General features: G+C 34.8%; 1 protein-coding gene and 1 pseudogene across 1 annotated transcript; both read left to right on the top strand.

The window, feature by feature from the left end:
- Nucleotides 1-825: 825 nt before the first annotated feature.
- LOC141401981 (odorant receptor 63a-like) lies at nucleotides 826-7,778 on the top strand. Its single transcript, XM_073982580.1, has 10 exons — nucleotides 826-999; nucleotides 1,071-1,170; nucleotides 3,610-3,748; nucleotides 3,838-4,029; nucleotides 4,108-4,215; nucleotides 6,699-6,864; nucleotides 6,920-7,022; nucleotides 7,084-7,185; nucleotides 7,241-7,396; nucleotides 7,451-7,778. The coding sequence occupies exons 1-10, from the start codon at nucleotides 875-877 to the stop codon at nucleotides 7,499-7,501; spliced, it is 1,242 nt and encodes a 413-aa protein (XP_073838681.1). The 5' UTR covers nucleotides 826-874; the 3' UTR covers nucleotides 7,502-7,778.
- A 7,621-nt stretch (nucleotides 7,779-15,399) lies between these two features.
- The window catches only part of LOC141401190 (odorant receptor 63a-like), a 41,834-nt pseudogene continuing 32,603 nt past the window's right edge, over nucleotides 15,400-24,630 (top strand).

Genomic DNA, 24,630 nt, shown 5'->3' with positions numbered 1-24,630 from the left:
AATTCTGGCTTATGTGTATGTCCACCAGGGCCCCTCTTTTCAACCTAACCTAACCTACTATTACTTAATAGTGAGTTCTTCTAATGTTGGACGCATTTGGGTTACTCCATATCTTTTTAAAAACACCGGGAAATTCTCTACTTTACGATTGAAAAAATTTCTGCTGCTCCAAAGTACAACCAAATTGGATAGAAAATTTGGCTGCAATCGTCAAAAAATAAAACCAAAATTCGAGCTGTACCTTTATATGGGAACTGTATTCAATTATGGAGTTAAATCCACTACATTTTTTTCAATTTATTTTGTCTCGTTATAATCCCATGTTTTACATTTCGAGGCGGTAGCTCGTTTAGAACTATTTTTGGCACTCCTTTCCATACAAGTGGAACCACTGTGCAGTGTTTGGTAACTACCAATCAGACTGTTAAATTTTAAATAAAAAAATTTGACCTTTAATAGAACATTTTTTGTTTTTAAATTGAGGTTAACGCAATAATTCAATCTTACACGTAATCGTTCAGAAAACCACAAGATTGTGTATATTGTTTGCAAGGTATTAATCAAATCGATTGATTAGTGGCAAACAAAAGGGTGTCTCCAATTGACAGTTCTCTGGAGGTTTTCATTAATTCTTCAAAAAATCTTAACTTAAGGATCTTTTTAATGTGAGATATATTTTGATATTTGAATTTAGTTTTCGACAGTTTATTTGGTAATAATGTTCAATATAATATGGGCCTCCAGATGGTTACATTTTTTCATTGTATCCTATTATTTAACATTATTATAAAAAATTGGGATATTCATGCCCTTGCAGATACATACCTTTGTACTTTGGTTTGTAAAATCAGTAGAGATTTTAATATTCACCAAAATGGATACAATTTTACAAGACACAAGGCTTAAAGCGGAACAAATTCTTAAAATGTGGAAGTGGATGGCATTCTCTGCCGGATGTAATGTTTTCTATAAGACAAAGTCTTTTCATCCTTTAACACTGTAAGGACTTTGTAGATAAAACAAATAATGAGAAATATTATTTATGTAGCTTTTGGTTTTTTCTTTTGTAGATTAAATTTCTTGTTTGGTATATCGGCTGCCACTGGTTGTTATGGCCAATTGATTTTTCTGTGGAACCATCGTCATGAGCCGTTTGATGTTTATATTGAAGTAAGTACTCATTGTGTAAAAAGGCAATGTTTCTCGATTTTAAAGACAGGTGTGACGTGTACATTGATGAAGATACATAAGCAGCATTGAATTCTTGCTTAAATCATTTCTATCAAATCATTGCAAATCACATTTGAATTAGTTGGTACATCTGGCGTAAAGTATTTAGACTCAAAGACGACTAAATACCAAATTTCCGATATTTCGTTAAGATAATATGGCTAAAACGAGGTACGCTTCTATGGGAGATATATGAATGCGTGGACCTGTACGGACAAATTTCTGGGGAAAGTTTTGTACCACCAACGAAGACTAAATATCAAATTTCCACCAAAACTTTCAAAATACCGAAAATCGGGGGGAATATGTACCGACCAGAGTACGTAAAACTACTTAAATAACATTTCCAATCGTTTCGTTTCGTATTTTCCATAGGAACAATACAAAACGATACATAACCCACGTTGGCGGAGCTCGCTGTTTAGTTTCGTTTTGTTTACATTAGTGAATACGAACAAAACGAAAAGCGAAAAGTACTCAACTCCACAAGAGCAGATAGAAAACGAAATATTACTAAAAACATGTGAATAATACAAAAACGTTTGGTGGTTGATAAAATTCACTGTGGTATGCTGATGCTAACTTCCCAGCAAACAAAATGTCTGATGTCCGACACATCGGAACAATTTCGATTTCGGAGAGAATGTTGGAAGTAAATTTCCCTTCGAATATGCTACAGTTTTTCTGCCGAGTTCGGTACGAATTCGGTTCGATATGTCGGAAACAAATTTCCCTTCGCACAACAACCACCTTTTGTATATATCTAACAAGCAACATTTTAGTTTGTTGTCGAAAACAAAAGGCTTGGTCTTAAAATTCGCATATACAATTTTTAAATATTTTAAATGTAAATGCAACATATTTATAAAAATTCAACCTAGTGGTGATAGACTCGACATATTCGTACACAAAGTTTACATTGTTCTGCTATAACTACAAAATAATAACAACAGTGAAAATCATTAGATGCGTTCGAAATTACAATCTTCCAATAAAAAAACATAACAAAGAAAAATATATCAATAAAAAAGAGGCGCCAGAAAAAATTTTTTCCTTTGATATTCATACGACATTATTCCAAAATCGTTTAGAAATCTTTACGAAGATTCGGAAGGTACCTCAGATTTTCATACGACATTATTCCGAAATCGTTCAGAAATCTGTACGAAGGAGGAAAAAATTCGCATTCCGAATTTCCCAAGGATTTCCTTCCGATTTCGTTCCGAATTCTGACCGAAATCGATCCGATTTCGATCTGACTTTTCGTTCTGAAATTATGTCAACCACTTCATACAACTTTCGTTAAGATATTTTGTTCCGATTTCGACACGATTGGTTTGCTGGGTTATAGGGTTGTTAAGCAATCACATGTGTGTGTGTGCCTGAGTGTGTCATTGACCATACCGCACATCAAACGTTTGCCAAAAATTGTTTTTTTTTTTGGGTGGTGAATGAAACAACTCGGCAAAGCACGGCCGAAGTACATTTCAGCAATCGTACGGTTTTCATCTTTTTACATTAAAAAGTTTGTGGTTTTGGTTGTAAGAAATAAACGATTCAGATAAGCTGAAAAGTTTGTGGCTTTGTGTGATTGGTACGGGAATCGTTTTGTTTGTTTACGTTCATTGGTACTGACAAATTTAGAAGGGAAAGTTGAATACCCCTAACAAAGACTAAATACCAAATTTCTGACATTTCAGAGGAGTAGTTTGGCCATAACCTTCAAAATACCGAAAATCGGGAGGTACCGTTCTATGAGCGCTATATTAAGCCGTGGACCTGTACCGACAAATTTCTGGGGAAAAGTGTTATAACCCCAGCGAAGACAAAGTACCATATTTCAGCCATTTCGGTATTATAATGAAGCTAAAACTTTCAAAATACCGAAAATCGGGTGGTACGGTTCTATGGGGGCTATATCAAAACGTGGACCGATATAACCCATTTGCAATACCAAACATCCTAGGAGTAATAGAAACTTCTATAAAAAATTACAAAGCTCTATCTTAAAAATTTCGAGCTGCATCTTGATTTCAAGAGACGGACAGACGGACAGGGTTATATCGACATAGAATTTTATCCTGATCAAGAATATATATACCTTATAGGGTCTCCGATGAATATTTCGATGTGGTACAAACGGAATGAGAAATTTAATTATAACCTCCATATTATGGTGGAGGGTATAAAAAAGGAGAAAAAAAAAAAAAACGGAAAATAATGCAATCGGTGCGGGAACTTCTTTAACGGTAGTGACATGCATTTTTAAATATTTTCCTGTGATCTCCACGGCAGTGTGGTGATAATTTTGATATTTGCATTAAATGCACATTTCTTATCTTTAAAGTTTAATTCAATTTAAATCCTCTTTTGTTTCAGGCCATTCTTATATTCTTTCAAATATTCATTTCGATTATTAAATTGTTGATGTTTACATTCAAGCAGCATGAAATATTCGATGCCGTTCAATATGTGCAAAATGCTGATATTTTCATTGATTTGGAAATTTTCGAACTAAGTAAGTTCTTAATGATAAGTATAGTCCAAAATGTATTTCAAAACGTTTTTTTTCATGATTTCTTTATTTTTCTTCAATTACATGCTAAGATTTAATAAATTCCTCCGAAATACTTAAGGATATCAATGAAATTCTTAATAAATCTTGGTCTACTATTAAATTTCAATTCCGTTTCTTCACATGCTGTGTCGTGGCAATAATAATTGGGTATATGGGTCAAAATCTTGCAGCGAATATTAATAATTTTAAAAATAAATCACAACATTTTCATCTAGAATACGGTGGGTAGTACATCATATATAAACATACAAAGGCAAATGTAAAACAACAGTATACAATTCTTATTATTATTTTTCCAGTATTTCCCGCCTCGTTTACCCCAAATGTTTCAGATCCCATAAAATCTCCATTATTTCAAATTTTGGAGTATTTTATTGTTCTTAGCGAGGTGCATTGTACGGGTTTTTGTAAGTATTTAACCAAAAAAGTATACTCCTAATTTTTCAGTGTACCTCTTAGGTCATAACAGCTCAACTCGAAAGAGAATTAATTAAATAAAATCACTATAAATGACCTTCGCCTTCATAAGGCAAAAATAAAATAGTTTGAGACAGGCTGGGATACGAGTGTCAATATTGTCGGCGTCTTAGCGTTCTGAGCCACCATCAACTTGTCAAAACTTTAGTACAAAATAATTGATGATCGAAATTCTTCTGATATACATAGAAGAGCAAATACAAATGACGTAGGAATAAAACTTACCATAGTATTTGTGAACATTAAAAAATGGGAGTACCAAGTTAGACTATAGGAAAAGTTTGGATTAACTAACATAATTTCGCATTTGCATTTATCAAAATGAACTGCATATACATACATATATACTAGTTACCAAGCTTAGCCTTCGTCTGCCACAAAAACAAAATCCTAATATGCCTGATGATCGGACTTTATCACCCGTGAAGCGTAGCATAGCGGTTTGATGATGTGTAGACTCCCAAGTATACCCTCCACCATAATATGGAGGATATAATTACATTTGTCATTCGAAATATTCATCGGAGACCCTATAAAGTATGTATATATATTCTAAGTCTAACCATGTCCTTCAGTCCGTACGTCCGTCCGTCTGTTGAAATCCAGATACAGCTCGCAATTTTTAAGATAGAGCTTGGAATTTGGTATTGAAGTTCATATTACTCCTAGGATGTTTGGTAGTGCAAATGGGCCTAATCGGTCCACGTTTTGATATAGCCCCCATAGAACTGCATCACCCGATTTTAGGTATTTTGAAGGTTTTATCCTTATTATCACACCGAAATGGCTGAAATTTGGTACTTAGTCTTCGCCGGGGGCATACAACTTTCCCCCAGAAACTTGTCGGTATGGGTCCACGCCTTCATATAGACCTCAATTTTGAAGGTTGTGGCCTCAATATTCCACCGAAATGGTATTTGGACTTCATTTGGGGTACTAAACGTTCCATATGAAATTTGTCGTTATAGGTTCACGCCTTAGTATAGACCCCATAGAACGGTACCTACCTATTTTCGGTATTTTGTAGGTATTAGCCTCATTATCACACCGAAATGGCTGAAATTTGGTCTTCGTTGGGGGTATAATACTTTCCCCGAGAAACTTGTCGGTATAGGCTCACGCCTTAGTATAGCCCCCATAGAACGCTACCTCCCTATTTCCGGTATGTTGAAGGTTTTGGCCTCAATATTCCACCGAAATTGCTGTAGTTTGGTATTTGGTCTTCATTTAGGGTATTAAACGTTCCATATGAAATTTGTCGATATAGGTTCACGTCTTAGTATAGACCCCATAGAACGGTACCACCCTATTTTCGGTATTTTGTAGGTTTTAGCCTCATTATTCCACCTAAATGGCTGAAATTTGGTCTTCGTTGGGGGTATAAAACGTACTTCCAGAAATTTGTCGGTACAGGTCCACGCCTTCATATAGCCCCCATAGAACGGTACCTCATATTTCCGGTATTGTGAAGGATGTGGCCTCAATGTTACACCGAAATGGGTGAAATTTGGTATTTGATCTTCATTTGGGGTATTAAAAGTTCCATATGAAATTTGTCCGTATAACTCCACCTTAGTATAACCCGGTACCTCCCTATTTCCGGTATTTTTAATGTTGTGGCCTCAATATCCCGCCGAAATTGCTGAAATTTGATATTTTGTCTTCATTTGGGATATTAAACGTTTCATATGAAATTTGTCGGTACAGGTTAACACCTTGGTATAGTCCCCATAGAGCGGTACCACCAGATTTTCGGTATTTTAAAGGTTTTAGCCTCATTATTACACCGAAATGGCTGCAATTTTGTACTTAGACTTCGTTGGGGGTCTAAAACGTTTTCCAAGAAATTTGTCGGTATAGTTCCACGCTTTCTTAAGCCCCCATAGAGCGGTACCTGCCGATTTTCGGTATTTTGAAGGTTTTACCGGAATATCGGAAATTTAGTCTTCTTTGAGCCTAAAAACTTTCCGCCAGAAATTTTTAGGTATAGATAGGCGTTTTAATATAGGCCCAAGGAACGGTACATCCCGAATTTCGGTATTTTGAAGGTTAGCCACAATGTTTTAATGAACTTGCTGTAATTTGATATTTAGTCTTCTTCATAAAGGATCGGAAACTAAATGTTCCATTTTACTTCAATACAACTTGTGGTGGAGGGTATAACTAGTTCGGCCTTTTCGAACTTAACGCCGCTCTTACTTGTTGTTCAATGTACCTCTTAGGTCATAGCAGCTGAACTCGAAAAAGATTTAATAAAATAAAATCACTAGAAATGACCTTCGCCTTAATAAGCCAAAAATAAAAAAGGTTTGAAGCAAATACTAAAATTAAAATCGTCCTTGGCGCCGATTGTTTTACACATCCTTCGCAAATTTGTAATAGTATTACTATTTTTTTTTTTTTTTTAATTTAGGTGCCATAGCATTTACTGGACTATTTACTTTAATATCCAACCACTGTCTGGCATCGCTAAAAGTTTTGCGTGTCTTAATATCTTATAGTACCACATATCACGTATTTCGAGAAGACCGTATAAAATATATGCAGGTGTGCATTAAATTCCAGCAAAAAATCTATGAGTAAGTATTTGAAGGTTATGAATTTTGAGTGGAAGATTTATGAAATATTTTCCAGATTTTGCAGTAAATTGAATTCTTTATACCGGATGCCAACATTGTCTATGTTTTTGGTTTCTTGTTTGGTTATATGTCTGTTGACATTTCATGCCAATACAATGGTATCAACAATCAATATTTTCAATTTTCCTCTTAATTGTATAACTGTTACACTTTTATTAGGGCAATGATGTATCTGCTATTATAAAGGTGGTCCTTTACATATTCGGTGCATATTATGAGGTTGGCATATTTTGTTTCATTGGTCAGCTTATAGCATCTGAGGTAATGGATTTATTGGTTTTGTCTATACATAAATATTTATTTTTTTTATACTTAGAGTGAAATGCTACCAGTCGTTATTTATGAATGTAGATGGTATAAAGAGAGCGCTCAATTCAAAGATTTGGTTAAATTTATGATACAACGTTCAAATCTGCCAATTCTTCTTAATGTTGGAGGGTTTGCAACATTGTCATTTGTAACATTTATAATGGTATGTTTAAAATCGTTTAAACCCTGTAATGATCTAATATTTTTTTTTTTTTAGATTTGTCGTTCCAGTATTTCTTATTACTTATTCCTACTCGAATGTATGTAGGGAAATATATTCTGGAGGCAAAAATATACTAACTTTAAGTTAATTTAGACAAATTTCAGTTAATTTAAAAATTTGAATTGTAACGTAAATTTTTTTGAAGCAGATACAGTCGAAATCGATTGTATCGTCGGTCATGGGACCGACCAAAATTGGACGCCATAAGCGATAGTCGTTATAAACGATATACATATATAAAAAAGTTGAAATTATATTATGTATAGTGACCGTTGGGTATAATTACGTTGTTTTATTAAGTAAATAAATACATTCAATTCAATTTATTTTGCTTTTCATTGTATACAACATACGCACAATGGTTCAGGGATCGATTTTCCTGGCCAAAAATCACAATTTTGTTTTGTCAAAGATATTTAATTTCTATATGGGATTCGATAGTAAACATATCGCACCTGATCAACAAAAGGGAAGCAACTCAAAATTTCTTACTTTTCAGTAGAGACAAAAACCTGTTCATACTTAACTAGTAACTCTGAGGACACGAAGAGTGGAATAACGGTATTTTTTGACGAAAGAGTAGACAAAACAATGGGAGATTTTTACAGTGGATGGAGCTGATTATTATCTATCGTTTTTTATTAAAAAGTGAAAATTTCAAAATTTTGAGTTGCTACCCTTTTGTTGAACAGGTGCGATATTGAAACTAAGGAAACCAAATATTGGAAGGTTTGGGCGTGGCGTGCCACTAAAGACGAAATTTCTGGAGAAAATTGACCTATGGCAGAACTGTCCTTCCGTGTTCATCACATTATCTTCATCGACATTCATCGCCAAAAAGAATTTTTCACCCCCCAGCCTTTGATCTCCATATTTGCGCGTATTGATATTTTTCCTTAAAAACGGTTTAAGAAAACGGGTTTTTTGTTTTAGAACTGCAACTAACAAAGTTTTCATAAGCGAATTAATTTAATTGGATTGACAACTCTATAAGCTTTTTAACGGTATACATATAAGTTTAATCGGTTACTTAAAACCGGTTCAAAAATCCGTTTTAATGTCGGAATATCCGGATCAAAAATTGAGATAACCGGATCTATCCTCCAAGAAAATTTGTTATTAACGTGTTCATCATTACAAGAGCTATTCGTGGTAAATATTTCAGAAGCACCCCAGATGTCTACATAAGCAATAACCAATTGTTATGTCTACATACCAATAAATAAGCAATGCCGAATATACAGAAAAACAAAACATAGTTTATTTCTGAACCAAAACCGATTAAATGTCAAAAAGGACAATGAAAATGTGACAAAATCGATTAGCTGTCAAAGAGAACCGTAGCTAAAATCTTCTGAGCAACATTTTTGTAGAATATTTGGATGCTGAAAAATCTCATCTTGTGGTACTTTCACTACGGTTCAAGAAATAAAGGACGAAAAGGACATGAAAGGCATTGAGTTAGAAGAATGAAATGTTCTACAAAAAGATTCGCCAATCGATTTGACTGAAGACATGTCACCTCAAAATGAAGCTACAACAACGCCAAATAGAGATATGGAGCTATTTTACCAAGTATTATAGGGAAAAAATTAAAAACTTCATCGCGCGATATCTCAGAAACTTGACCTATGGCGAAAATTTCCTTTTGGGTTCTTAGTATACTCATCAAGTGCTTTCATATTCAAAAGAAATTTTCCACCCCCCAAAAATGCTGCTGCACAGTGTTATTTATTCTTGGGTCAAATTTAGTAATTCAAATTTCACCCTCTTCCTGTCAACCGATTAATCTGAAATTTTGTATACACTTTGGATTTTGGTGACAATACAATTATATTTATTCATTATCATTATAAATTCAAGATAGCGGCCGCTACAAAATGGCGGATAACGTAGGTTTTATCAATCCCATCAATATGGGTATCAAATGAAAGGGCTCAACAAGCTCAACAACAATATACTATAAAAAATTGAAATCCAAGATGGCAGCCGCTACAGAATGGCGGATAACGTAGGTTTTATCAATCCCATCAATATGGGTATCTAATGAAAGGGCTCAACAAGCAGAATACAATATACTATAAAAAATTTAAATCCAAGATGGCGGCCGCTACAAAATGGCGGATAACGTAGGTTTTATCAATCCCATCAATATGGGTATCAAATGAAAGGGCTCAACAAGCAGAATACAATATACTATAAAAAATTGAAATCCAAGATAGCGGCCGCTACAAAATGGCGGATAAAGTAGGTTTTATCAATCCCCTCAAAATGGGTATCAAATGAAAGATCTCAACAAGTAGAATACAATTTACTATGCAAAATTGAAATCTAAGATGGCCGCCGCTACCAAATGGCTAATAACAATTTTTTATCAACCCACCAATATGGGTATCAAATAAAAGGCCTTGACAAGAAGAATACAGTGCACTATACAGTACATCTTATACACCCGAAAGCCATACAGTTTCCAGCTAAGTACAATTACGGGACGGCTGAAAGAAGAATGTTGCCTTTAATAGTATCATGGGCTTCTACTATACATAAAATGCAGGGCAGCACTGTGGATCACGCAGTCGTATACTTAGGTGCGAAACTGTTTGAAGAAGGTCAAGCCTACGTGGCTCTTAGTAGAGTAAGATCTTTGCAGGGACTACGTATAGAGGAGTTGGACTGCAATAAACTAACGGGCAAGAAACCTTGCAATAATGAAGCACTAAACGAATTAAACAGAATGCGAAATAAAACTAAAAACTAGAAAATAAAAATAGGTAAAAAAAAACTTTTTAAGTTAAACGGTTTTATGTTAAACATACATTGCAATGTTTAAGATAAATGTACTAAAAATCAAAAAATAATAAAATAGATACAGTCGTGGGAATTATAAACATATGCATAGACTAGACCGTGGGGCACGTCAATTGTCTACAAATTATCGACTTAATGTGCGATAGAAGAATCGTTTAATTCGTCGTTAGGCAGTTGGCCAGCAGACGGTGAGGAATGTGGCCAAAACCTTCAAAATACCGAAAATCGGGAGATATCGTCCTATGGGGGCTATATCAAAACGTGGACCTATATAAACATTTTATGGTAGAAATGTTTCTTAGCCTCTGGAAACACAAAATACAAAGTTGCAACCGATTCTGTTGTCAAATGGGACTAATACATTCAAAATATATTAAAATGACGCGTACTTTATATGGGGCGTTATATGGGGGCTATACCAAAACGTGGACCTATATAAACCAACTTTGGTAGGAATATTTTTTGGCCTCCGGAGACACAAAATACCAAATTACAACCAATTCGGTGGTAAAATGGGACAAATATCTTAAAAATTCCTTACAACGACGATGCGCCACGCGTCATTTTGTATGGGGGCTATGCGAAAGCGTGGACCTACATAGCCCACTTTCAATACCAAAAGTCCTACGTACAAATAATAGATTTTCCCAAAATTTCATCCACCTACGTCAATCCGTTCGGACGCTAGAGTGATTTCCACAGACGGACGGACATGGCTATATCGATGTAGAATTGCACGCTGATCAGGAATATATATAGTTTGTGGGGTCTACAATTATTATTTCGAGTAGTTACAAACATAGTGACAAACTTAATATACCCCCATCCTATGGTGGAGGGTATAAAAAAATAGGTGCCCGGCCATAAATCCCAAAATGTTTTTGGGCATTAGGTCCGCTTAGCTTTGCGGACATAACTCCCAAAATTCGTTGAGAGTTATGTCCGTGAAGGAAAGCGGACATAACTTCCAAAATTATTTTTTTACGTAATTTATGTAATTATGTTAGTATCAGTTCGGAGAAGTTTTAGCAAACTATGGTATTCGACGAAGGCATTTCATATTAATCATTAAACTTTTTTAATCTATACTTTTAAAAATTATTTTTTCTTAATTTGTAGTAGTAAAAATAATTGAACATTTTTACTAAAAATTTGTATTTTCATAAATTGTGAAAATATTTTTGTAAAAAGCGCGCGATTTTTCCAAAAATATTTTCGCCTGCGGCGCTTTTCATTTTTCACAAAGTATTTAAATAATTTTAAACAACTTTTTATTTTTTTTATTTTCGCCTGTGGCGCTTTCTGTTTTTCAAAACTTTTTTACATAACTTTTTATTTTCTTAAGTAGTGAAAAAATTTTTCGTAATAATCGCGCAATTTTTTATTGTTTTATGAAATGAAAAATGTCTATGAAATTATTTTTTTTGTAATTTTCTTAAATATTTTAAATAAAATATGTATTAAAAAACTCCCCATTGCCAATTAAGTCCGCAAGGGGTGGTCGGACATAGCCCCAAAAATTTTGGGACTTATTTCCGCAAACCAAGGCGACATAACTCCCAAAATCTTTTTGGGAGTTATGTCACAGCACTAAAAAATAATGATATTAAATTCATTCTTCGGCAGATATATTTTTTTGAAGAGTTTCTACAGCTAGACACGCCTCTGACACTGACGGTAATTGAAATTCTAGTTGGCTTTATCTAAAACTTACAATATTATGTCGTCATGGCAGATGTGCAAACATTCTCATCGATGGCTACTATGTAATTCATTAATATCTTCTGCGTGTGAGGGGAAATGAGAATGAGGGTCTACTAACAATCCTGCGTGATGAAAACAACTAGCAATAAGAGAAGTCCTTACATTTTTCCAGGCTTCATCTAACAATAACACCGCATCCAACACGTTTAATTTCGTACTTTGATCCTTTTCTATTCTTGCTAGGATAGTGGATATTTACCGATTCCGGTAGTGCGATTTTACGATTTTATTTACCTTGGTCCATGGGTTGTAAAACAGAGAGACCGCCTACATGTTGTTGGATTAGCATTCAATTTTATACCTTGTTCATTTATATCTGGTAAATTATTTAATATTAAGTTCTAGGTGCATCGTTCAATTAAACTTTGCTCATTCGCGAACTATACAACTCTTTTTTTCATTGTAATATTTCATTGTAAATATTGCCTAATTTTCTTGTCAATCAATAAAATCAATAGGTTATGGGCCATTAAAGAGCTTCAAGATTCGATAAAAGCGTTAAGGATTATCAAGAAACATTAGGGACATCAATATGTCAAGGTTCAGAATTCAATAAGGAGCAAAGGCAATATGACTGAAGCTAACCCAAGATTTGCAAAATTTAACAATTCCAATTATGCGAATTGGAAATTCAGAATGGAATTATAGCTACGGAAGCAAAATCTATGGAAGAAAGTAATTGAAGGATCAGGACACCAAGAAAATCGGGGAGAAGCAGTTGATTGGGAAGATAAGGATGACGATGCAAGAGACACAATCGGTCTTTTAGTGATGGATAATCCATTATGTCCTATAAGGCACCTCAAAAAAGCAAAAGAGGCATGGAATGCTTTAAAAAATTATCCTGAGCGAAATACATTAACGAATAAAGTCTTTTTGATGCGTTCCATATGCTCATTAAAACTTGAAGAAGGAAGGTGATGCGGTAAACCATATTAATAACATGAATGATTTATTCACAAGATTAAGAGATATCGGTGAAGAGACCTTGACGGATAAATGAAGTGCTGCTATGTTTCTTAGTAGTCTTCCAGAGAGCTACAATTCCTTTATAACATTACTCGAATCACGCAAAGAAGAGGAAATTACGTTCGTATTTGTTCAACAAAGGGTCATTGCTGAATTTGAAAGACGACTGCATGCTAATGGTGTTTCAAATGATGCTGTTATGAAAGTTGCTGGGAATTCAAATTAATAAAGTTTTATATGGAAATTATGAAATTTGTCAATCACAATATATGGCCTAGGAAGCTGCAAGTTATCAAAATCTCCTATGGATATCAGTTACGGAAAGAAAAACAATTCAAACTTGTTGGAACATAATGCAAAATATCGAAAACTTATTGGTCATTTACTTTATATATCTGTTAATTCGAGGCCAGATATTTCTGCACCAGTATGTTTCTTGTCACAGAAGGTTTCTAATCCGTCGGAAGAAGATTGGAAACAAAGTAAACGGGTTGTAAAGTATTTGGTGTACACTGAAAGCATGAAACTAAACTTAAGTAACGTTCAAAATGAGAATTTGGAATTAATTGGTTATGCTGACGCATCAATTTTATACCTTATTAATTTATACCTCGTAAATTATTTAATATTAAGGTGCCATACCGGTGTTAACTTTTGGTACTTCCGCCCAATATTTAAAAAATGTCACTAAAATAATATGCACGATATATCTTTAACGGGGCAACCAATTTGGTCCAAACTTGGGATCTCCTAATATTCTGTCTAAATTTAGTTTAACTAGGCCCATATCGGTCCTCTTCTTAGGGTACTTCCCCTACGAAAGTTCAACATTTGCGTCTAAGTGCAGTTTAGGATATGTTCGTATACCCTTTGGAAATGTATACCGACGTTGTTCGTTGTTGTCCTGCTTACAGCGGTATTATGTTTTCCGTGGACAAGTCCATGCTTCCTGGCATACTGGTCCAAAAGTTATACGATGGCCACTGAAATGACCAGTGGGCGCGAAAAGATACGACTCCCAATATAAGATCGCCTTCCAAAATGGACTATGTCGGTACATTTCTTTAATTATCTTCTCCGCAACAATTTGAACTTTAATCCTAATCCATATTTTTGTAGGCAAGCTCAAGGAGTGGACCTATAAACACCATCTTCGAATTTCATCTTATATTCGAAGAAATATTACAATATCCAAAGTGTGGACGAACGTAGCATTCGGTTCGAGCTCTCCAGCCACTACATATGGTAATATAGGGGTTTTTTACACCTTTCGGATTTTTTTCTCAAGAAGTATGGACCTGCCCCTGAAATAACGTTTACTGTCGTAATTGAGGCAGTTGCTTCAACAAAAATCAAAGTGATTCGAGTGCAGGTCTTAAAGTGAATTTATCCAAAATTTTGTGTGGGAGGTACCCAAAGGAGTGGACAAATATAGTCCATAGACAATGTCGGTCCATTCTTTAAGTATCTTCTTCGCAACAATTTGAACCTTAATCCTAATCCATATTTTTGTAGGCAAGCTCAAATGTCAAGAAGGTCCACGATGGCTACTGAAATGACCAGTGGGCGCGAAAAGATACGACTCTCAATATAAGATCCCCTTCCAAAATGGACTATGTGGGTCCATTCCTTTAAGTATCTTCTCCGCAACAATTTGAACTTTAATCCTAATCCATATTTTTGTAGGCAAGCTCAAATATCCAGAAGGTCCACAAAATTCCGAAAAGACCCTAAATACTTTCGATTTGTCCGTATATGAGGGTATATCTCTGTCGGCAAAGCCGACTGATACTTTTTACTTGTTCCAACTTTAATTGACAATTTTACGACTTTTATGGCAATTTTCGGACAAAAACTGTCTGATTTTTATTCATATTTTTTGCATATTTTTGTCATATTTTTTGCACATTTTTGACATATTTTTTGAATGTTTTTTGCATTTTTTGATATGATCCCAATTATAAAAAAATTGACCCTTAAAACGCCTAGATCCAAAATTACAAATTACATTTATAAAATAATAAGTTAAGTGTTTCCCTAAAACAAATGTTGATCCGTGAAAATCGTATGCACTGGGGTAATGGTGTAGGGTTTTACAGAGTTGTTGAACTTGAAAAATTCGTATGCACTGCGTATTTCTTTAAAGACATGCAAATGAACCAGTAAAAAACCAATACATCACATGGAATCATAAAATTTTGCTCAACAATTACTTCTTACTTTCTTGCAACTTGCAACGTGTAATTATTTAATAATCGATTAGTTTGTCAATTTTATTCATTCATACAAAAACCACAGTTTGTAGAAAAAACCACAACAATTATTTTTCGAAATTCTTACATTATACAACTGTAATATTCTCTTGCTTACATCGAAAAATATGGTTTTAATATAACGTTCTAAGCTGTTGGGATCTCAGGACGTACATAAGCTCTTTCTTTACAAATTACTTTAATAAATCCCTATTTTAAAAGATATGGATGCAATATTACTGGATATACAGGAAAAAGGTCGTAAAATTCTCAATCCCATAAAATGGATTGCCATGTTTGCTGGTTGCAATATAAAATACCGAAGTAAATTTTTACATCCCTTGAAAATGTAAGTTTTTTTTGTATTGAATCAAATTGAATTTGAACATACCGAGTAACAATTTGCTTTTGTTTTATATAGTTTAAATTTGTTCCTATTTATAACTTCTGCCTTGGCTTGTTTTGGTCAACTATTTTATGTTTGGGAACGTCGTCACCAAACTTTTGAAAACTATATGGAAGTAAGTATTTGATTACGAAACCATTCGTGCATTAACATTATTTGGTCTGTTTTTAAATATTAAAATAAGTAAAAAATTATCAGTCGGTTTTGTCGACTGAGATATACCCTCAGCCTGTGTGGATTTAAATATTTTTTCCCCAAAAAAACTTATGTATTTAGGGGGATTTTCAAAATTTTGGACGTATGAACCGACAAAAGTATGAATAGGATTAAAGCTCAAAAATTTTCGGGATATCGAGAGATAGGTCTTTTTTATCACACTAGCCTACGAAAAACATAATATCGCTGTAAACAGAGCCACTAGGAAAACCTTCGGTAAAAATGTCCAAAGGTTCTCGAACAGACCCTTAACCATACAAAAATGTTTTGAACATTTGTGTGGGTAGTACCACAAGGATTGTACAGATAATGCTCAAATTTGAACATAAACTAAGTTTCGACAATATTTTAAAGATCCAAAGTTTGGACCAAATCCCGTTGCTACGTCTTTGAGAAATCACGCGTCCCATTTTATCGAATATTTTCCAATTATTGTGGGCGAGGTACCGGAAGGTGTGGACCTATAAGCACACCTTCGAATTTCATCTTATATTCGAAGAAATATTAAAATATCCAATGTGTGGACGACCGTAGCATTCGGTTCGAGCTCTCCAGCCACTACCGTGTGGTAACATAGGGTTTTTTACACCTTTCGGGCTTTTTTCTCAAGAAGTATGGACTTGCCCTGAAATAACGTTTACTGTCGTAATTGAGGCAGCGAATGCAGTTGCTTCAACAAAAATCAAAGTGATTCGAGTGCAGGTCTTAAAGTGAATTTATCCAAAATTTTGTGTGGGAGGTACCCAAAGGAGTGGACAAATATAGTCCATAGACAATGTCGGTCATTCTTTAAGTATCTTCTTCGCAACAATTTGAACCTTAATCCTAATCCATATTTTTGTAGGCAAGCTCAAATGTCAAGAAGGTCCACGATGGCTACTGAAATGACCAGTGGGCGCGAAAAGATACGACTCTCAATATAAGATCCCCTTCCAAAATGGACTATGTGGGTCCATTCCTTTAAGTATCTTCTCCGCAACAATTTGAACTTTAATCCTAATCCATATTTTTGTAGGCAAGCTCAAATATCCAGAAGGTCCACAAAATTCCGAAAAGACCCTAAATACTTCGATTTGTCCGTATATGAGGGTATATCTCTGTCGGCAAAGCCGACTGATACTTTTTACTTGTTCCAACTTTAATTGACAATTTTACGACTTTTATGGCAATTTTCGGACAAAAACTGTCTGATTTTTATTCATATTTTTTGCATATTTTTGTCATTATTTTTGCACATTTTTGACATATTTTTTGAATGTTTTTTGCATTTTTTGATATGATCCCAATTATAAAAAAATTGACCCTTAAAACGCCTAGATCCAAAATTACAAATTACATTTTTATAAAATAATAAGTTAAGTGTTTCCCTAAAACAAATGTTGATCCGTGAAAATCGTATGCACTGGGGTAATGGTGTAGGGTTTTACAGAGTTGTTGAACTTGAAAATTCGTATGCACTGCGTATTTCTTTAAAGACATGCAAATGAACCAGTAAAAAACCAATACATCACATGGAATCATAAAATTTTGCTCAACAATTACTTCTTACTTTCTTGCAACTTGCAACGTGTAATTATTTAATAATCGATTAGTTTGTCAATTTTATTCATTCATACAAAAACCACAGTTTGTAGAAAAAACCACAACAATTATTTTTCGAAATTCTACATTATACAACTGTAATATTCTCTTGCTTACATCGAAAAATATGGTTTTAATATAACGTTCTAAGCTGTTGGGATCTCAGGACGTACATAAGCTCTTTCTTTACAAATTACTTTAATAAATCCCTATTTTAAAAGATATGGATGCAATATTACTGGATATACAGACAAAGGTCGTAAAATTCTCAATCCCATAAAATGGATTGCCATGTTTGCTGGTTGCAATATAAAATACCGAAGTAAATTTTTACATCCCTTGAAAATGTAAGTTTTTTTTGTATTGAATCAAATTGAATTTGAACATACCGAGTAACAATTTGCTTTTGTTTTATATAGTTTAAATTTGTTCCTATTTATAACTTCTGCCTTGGCTTGTTTTGGTCAACTATTTTATGTTTGGGAACGTCGTCACCAAACTTTTGAAAACTATATGGAAGTAAGTATTTGATTACGAAACCATTCGTGCATTAACATTATTTGGTCTGTTTTTAAATATTAAAATAAGTAAAAAATTATCAGTCGGTTTTGTCGACTGAGATATACCCTCAGCCTGTGTGGATTTAAATATTTTTTCCCCAAAAAAACTTATGTATTTAGGGGGATTTTCAAAATTTTGGACGTATGAACCGACAAAAGTATGAATAGGATTAAAGCTCAAAAATTTTCGGGGATATCGAGAGATAGGTCTTTTTTATCACACTAGCCTACGAAAAACATAATATCGCTGTAAACAGAGCCACTAGGAAAACCTTCGGTAAAAATGTCCAAAGGTTCCTCGAACAGACCCTTAACCATACAAAAATGTTTTGAACATTTGTGTGGGTAGTACCACAAGGATTGTACAGATAATGCTCAAATTTGAACATAAACTAAGTTTCGACAATATTTAAAGATCCAAAGTTTGGACCAAATCCGTTGCTACGTCTTTGAGAAATCACGCGTCCCATTTTATCGAATATTTTCCAATTATTGTGGGCGAGGTACCGGAAGGTGTGGACCTATAAGCACACCTTCGAATTTCATCTTATATTCGAAGAAATATTAAAATATCCAATGTGTGGACGACCGTAGCATTCGGTTCGAGCTCTCCAGCCACTACGTGTGGTAACATAGGGTTTTTTTACACCTTTCGGGCTTTTTTCTCAAGAAGTATGGACTTGCCCCTGAAATAACGTTTACTGTCGTAATTGAGGCAGCGAATGCAGTTGCTTCAACAAAAATCAAAGTGATTCGAGTGCAGGTCTTAAAGTGAATTTATCCAAAATTTTGTGTGGGAGGTACCCAAAGGAGTGGACAAATATAGTCCATACTCGAACCTGATCTATATCTGGTATATATATTAAGTTGTGTAAAGTATGGACCAAATCGGTCACTCCCATCAAGAGTTATCGTGCGCACAATTTGTCCAAACATTTTTGAACTTTTTTTGGGGGAGGTACCTGAAGGATTGGACCGATGCGGCTTATCTTCGAACTCAAACTAAGTTTGCACAAAATATTACGAAGGCCACATTTTGGACTGAATTGACGGATCCGTTCGAGAGTTATCTTGCGCTCCAACCATTACACACGGTGTCATAGGGGTTTTTTTGTAACGTTGAAACTATTTTCTCAGGAAGTATGGACTTGCACCTGATAAAACTCGCCCCTAAAAAACGTTTTCAGCGAATGCAAATCGCTTCAAAACAAATCAAAGTGATTCGTGAGCAGGTCTTAAAGTGAACTTATCCGAAATTATGTGTGAGAGGTACTAGAAGGATGAGACCAATTTTGGACCGAATCTGCAGATCCGTTCGAGAGTTATCTTGCGCTCCAACCACTACACACGGTGTCATAGGGGCTCTTTGCAACTTAAAGGCTGTTTTCTCAGGAAGTATGGACTTGCGCCTGATGAAACTTATACCGTCGTATGGGGGGCAGTGAATAAAAGTTGCTGCAACAAAACTCAAAGGATTCGAGAGCAGGTCCTAAACTGAACTTTTCCGAAATTTTGTGTGGGAGGTACCCGAAGGCGTGGACCGATTGAGTCCATATTGGGACCTCATCTAAGCTTGGTAGAAATATCACGATAAGCAACGTATGGACCAAGTCGGTTATTCCCTTCAAGATCACATCATTCACATTTTATCTGTAATCTTCCCTTTCTCAATGGACTTTTTCGGATTTGATGCTGTTTAGGATTGATAATCGTACTTTATCCTAATGCGATCTATTTATAAAAGTTTGCAAAAAGTGTTAAAGTCGAATTCTTCCGCTTATTGAGAAGATGTATGTATGTATATGTATGTGTTTAGTTTTTCATTGCTGATGGAAGGATATACACCCTTTGTAACGTTGAACCTAACCATTTAGAACAATTTATAAATATATCGTTTTTCTTTAGAGGGGAGGTATCATGCATCTCCGAAACTAATGACAACATGCAAATAAAAATTTCATAAAAAAGTGGCCGTGGTCAGGACTTCGGGCCCCAACTAAGAACATTTTATCGGAGGCACAACCAAAGTTGTCTCGCTAATTAATTTTCAAGCCGATGTGTTCATAAGTGATTTTAAAGGAAATATCTTAGGTCCTCTTGACTCCTCTCCTCCTCCAACATTTATATATATATATATATATATATATATATATATATATCGTCTGCTCCGTCGGAAAAGGTCGTAAGTCCACTTTTTTTGGAAATCGCGTTTTTGTTACAGGATGATAGTACACGTCAAAACACGTCGTATGATACAATGAAAATGGTAGTATGTCGCGTTTTTCTACATGTTTTGCCCTTGTCGGAAAAGGTCGTAAGTCCACAAAACGTACAAATTTGAGTACGAAAAGGTCGTTAGTCCACAGGAAAATGTATACTTTAAAAGAATACTACAGCTAATGTAGTTCAGATATAATGTTTAACGTCATCCATGGTTGCGGTACAATGTAAAGAACTAGCCTACACCCTTGGATGATAATCGGATGATATTTGGCGGAGCCTTTGGACCAAACTTTTGAACAAAAATGTGATCATTTCTATATTGCAACGAAAATTTACATTTGAAATCCATTTTCCCCTATAAGCGAACTGATTATGAAAGATGGACTTCTGGTCTTTTCATTGATACAAATTGGGATGCTGTATGTGTTCAAATACCTCACATATTGAAAAATTTGTAAAAAAAGGCATCATGATTTTTGCTAACAAAGAGCAGTATGAATTTGGAATGGAATTAGACGATGGTGTCATGGGTCTAGTTCCCTATGGTGAGTTGGGACAGAAATACGTGGGAAAACAAAAAAGGACACTATTTGGGATTACAAAGTAGCTAAGAAACCACGTACATTAACGGAAGTAATCGTGAAATTTAATTGGAGGAAAAGGTCGTAAGGCAAAAGTACAAGGTCGTAAGTACAACGTGTCATGTTTTATATTAAATATTAGCCGAACCGGTCCACGTTTCTGGCCCTTGAAACAGTTTAGGTTACCTTTTCTTATGTCAATTAATTTTTTTGCATCGCAAATTAGTTGGGATATGCAAGTGAATATCAATAACAAGTAAGAACGTCGTTAAATTCGGCCAGGCCGAACTTGTTATACCCTCCACCATGAGTTGTATTGAACTTTACTTCAATTAGTTTCCTTTCGTTTATAAAGTAGACTAAATCCCAAATTTCAGCAATTTCGGTAAAACAATGTGGCTAACCTTCAAAATACCGAAATTCGGGAGTCATCGTTCTATCGGGCTATATGAAGGCGTGGACCTATATAGACAAATTAATTGGAGAAAGTTTTATACCCGAAACAAAGAATAAATACCAAATTTCAGCCATTTCGGAGGAATATTGAGGCCACACCTTCAAAATACCGGAATTCGGGAGGTAAGGTTCTATGGGGGACGGTCATGGTTATACCGACTTAGAATTTTACTCTGGTCGGGTCTTATTGCTAAAATATGTACCCAGGATTGGGGAAACGGAATCGTTCGTAAGTTTTATATATGTATATAGCGCATTTAAAAAATAGGGCACAGGTGTAACCCGTTCCTCCGAAATTCAACAAAATATATAGCCTACTTCCACCAAGGAACATCCCTGTGCATAATCTGAAAATTACATGGAATAAGTACTTAGGGTCGGAGATTCAACAACCGTTGCCTCGCACATTAATTTTCTGACCGATACTTTGATAGCTTTTGCAATAAGGCGTTTTTTAAAAAATGGGGCCTGCCCCGTATTTTCGCCTCGGCGTATTTTCACCTCGGTTGTTCCTTGTATAGTCTCTGAAATTTTCAAAAAAATCGGTTCAGCCGTTTTTGAGTCTATGCGGAACATACAAACATACACACATTGTCTTTTATATATAAGATTTCACACAAAAGTTTTGGTCCATTGAACCCGCTAATAATTATCTCATCACCATGTTAAATTGCAAGCTTATTATTTGTCTTAAACTCAAATCATTCTTAAAATTTCGCGCCGATCGGAATATTACTGCGATCTACAGGACAGCTACAAAGTCGGCTAAAAATTGTGGGTTTGGTCCATTTCACACCTTGCGATCATAACCAACATCTCACTTCTGGTCGGAACCCGAGCTCTCCACAAAATTTCGTGACGATCTGTCCAAAATTGAGGCTTGGAGTTTTATTACAATTGTTAATGGATGGACGGACGCACATTGCTAGATCGGTTTATCTCGTCAAGATATGAAAAAATGGCAAGGGGAGGGGGTCTACGACGAATACTTTGCAATGTTACACGAATATTGGACAAAACAAACTTTTAATACCCTTTCCACATTGTTTTGTAAAGTATAAATATTTGATTTTAAAAACGTCCGTAAATTGTAGTAAAAGGTCGTAAGTCCCTACAAAAATACAAAACTGTACAAGGAAAAGGTCGTAAGTCCAAAGACATCCAATTATCTCCCAAACGCGACGGAATTTTATCAAACAAAGTACAGGTATTGAAGCGGAATAAATAAGCGAAAAATACTGTCTTTACCACCATAATAAAATCTTTAATACAGAAAGCGCTGGAATGTTTTTTCTTCCTCCTGAAAAATTTATTGAGAGGGACTTACGACCTTTTCCGACGGAGCAGACGATATATATATATATATATCTATATATATAAAATTGAAATTTGTTTGTACGTTTGTTTGTTTGTTTGTTTGTTTGTGCCTTATAGACTCGAAAACCGCTGAACAGATCTTACTGAAATGTTTAGGGTACAGTGCTACATGGCCTGGAATGAAAATAGGCTATATAATTTTTTGAAATTTCACGTTGATCTGGAGATATAGCATCAAAACCGGAAGTACCTCCAAAAAATTTAGATTTTGTATGCAAATATCTTTAGAACTATAACAGATGCAATCTCCAAATTTTGTATGTGTGACGGAATTTGATGTAGAAATAAATTTACCAAATTATATTTAAATCGGTTCAGATTTGGATATAGCTCCCACATACATATATTTTCGGCCGATTTCCTTATTTTATGTACCAAACATGCTATTTATGTCCAATTTCAATGAAATTTGAAATGTGTGGCGGAATTTGTTATAGAAATAAATGTGGCAAATTATATCGAGTTTGGTTCAGATTTGGATATAGCTCCCATCTACATATATTTTCGGCCGATTTCCTTATTTTATGCACCAAACACGCTATATATGTCCAATTTCGCTGAAATTTAAAATGTGTTATGGATATTGGCCTAGAAATATATGTGCCAATTTATTTTGAAATCGGTTCAGATTTGGATATAGCTCCTATATATATTTTCTGCCGATTTCATGTATTTGATGCACCAAACACACTATATATGTCCAAATTCCCTGAAATTTGGATTGTGTTACAGAACTTGGTCTAAAAATAAATGTGCCAAATTATATCGAAATCGGTTCAGATATGGATATAGCTTCCATATATATTTTCGGCCGATGTTCCGCATTTGATGCACCAAACACGCTATATATGTGCAATTTGGCTGAAATTTGGAATGTGTAACGGAATTTGGTCTAGACATAAATGTGCCGAATTATATCGAAATCGGTTCAGATTTGAATATAGCTCCCATATATATTTTCGGCCGATTTCCTGTATTTTATGCACCAAGCACGCTATATATATCCAATTGCGCTGAAATTTGAAATGTGTGATGGATGTTGGCCTAGAAATATATGTGCCAATATATATCGAAATCGGTTCAGATTTGGATATAGCTCCTCTTTATATTTTTTTTTTGCCGATTTCATGTATTTGAGGCACGAAACACCGTATTCATATCCAATTTCAATAAAATTTGTAACGTGTGACTGCACTTGGTCTAGAAATACATGTGCCAAATTATATCGAAATCGGTTCAGATTTGGATATTGCTCCTATATATATTTTCGGCCGATTTCCTTATTTTATGTACCAAACATGCTATTTATGTCCAATTTCAATGAAATTTGGAATTTGTGTTAGAAATAAATGTGCCAAATTATATCGAGTTTGGTTCAGATTTGGATATAGCTCCCATATACATACATACCTTTTCGGCCGATTTCTTTATTTTATGCACCAAACACGCTATATATGTCTAAATTCGCTGAAATTTAGAATGTGTGATGGATATTGGCCTAGAAATATATGTGCCAATTTATATAGAAATCGGTTCGGATCTGGATATAGCTCCTATATATATTTTCTGCCGATTTCATGTATTTGAGGCACCAAACAAGCTATTTATATCCAATTTCAATAAAATTTGGAACGTGTGACTGAACTTGGTCTAGAAATACATGTGCCAAATTATATCGAAATCGGTTCAGATTTGGATGTAGCTCCCATATATATTTTCGGGCGATTTTCCGCATTTGATGCACCAAACTCGCTATATATGTCCATATTCGCTGAAATTTGGATTGTGTTACAGAACTTGGTCTAAAAATAAATGTGCCAAATTATATCGAAATCGGTTCAGATATGGATATAGCTTCCATATATATTTTCGGCCGATGTTCGGCATTTGATGCACCAAACATGCTATATATGTCCAATTTCGCTGAAATTTAGAGGGTCTGTGGCGGAATTTGTTTTAAAAATAAATGTGCCAAATTATA

Source organism: Musca autumnalis, unplaced genomic scaffold, assembly GCF_047663935.1.
Source record: "Musca autumnalis isolate F117 unplaced genomic scaffold, ASM4766393v1 scaffold_4, whole genome shotgun sequence".
In the NCBI taxonomy this organism is placed as follows: Eukaryota; Metazoa; Arthropoda; class Insecta; order Diptera; family Muscidae; genus Musca; species Musca autumnalis.
This window is presented reverse-complemented; position numbering and strand designations above follow the sequence as displayed.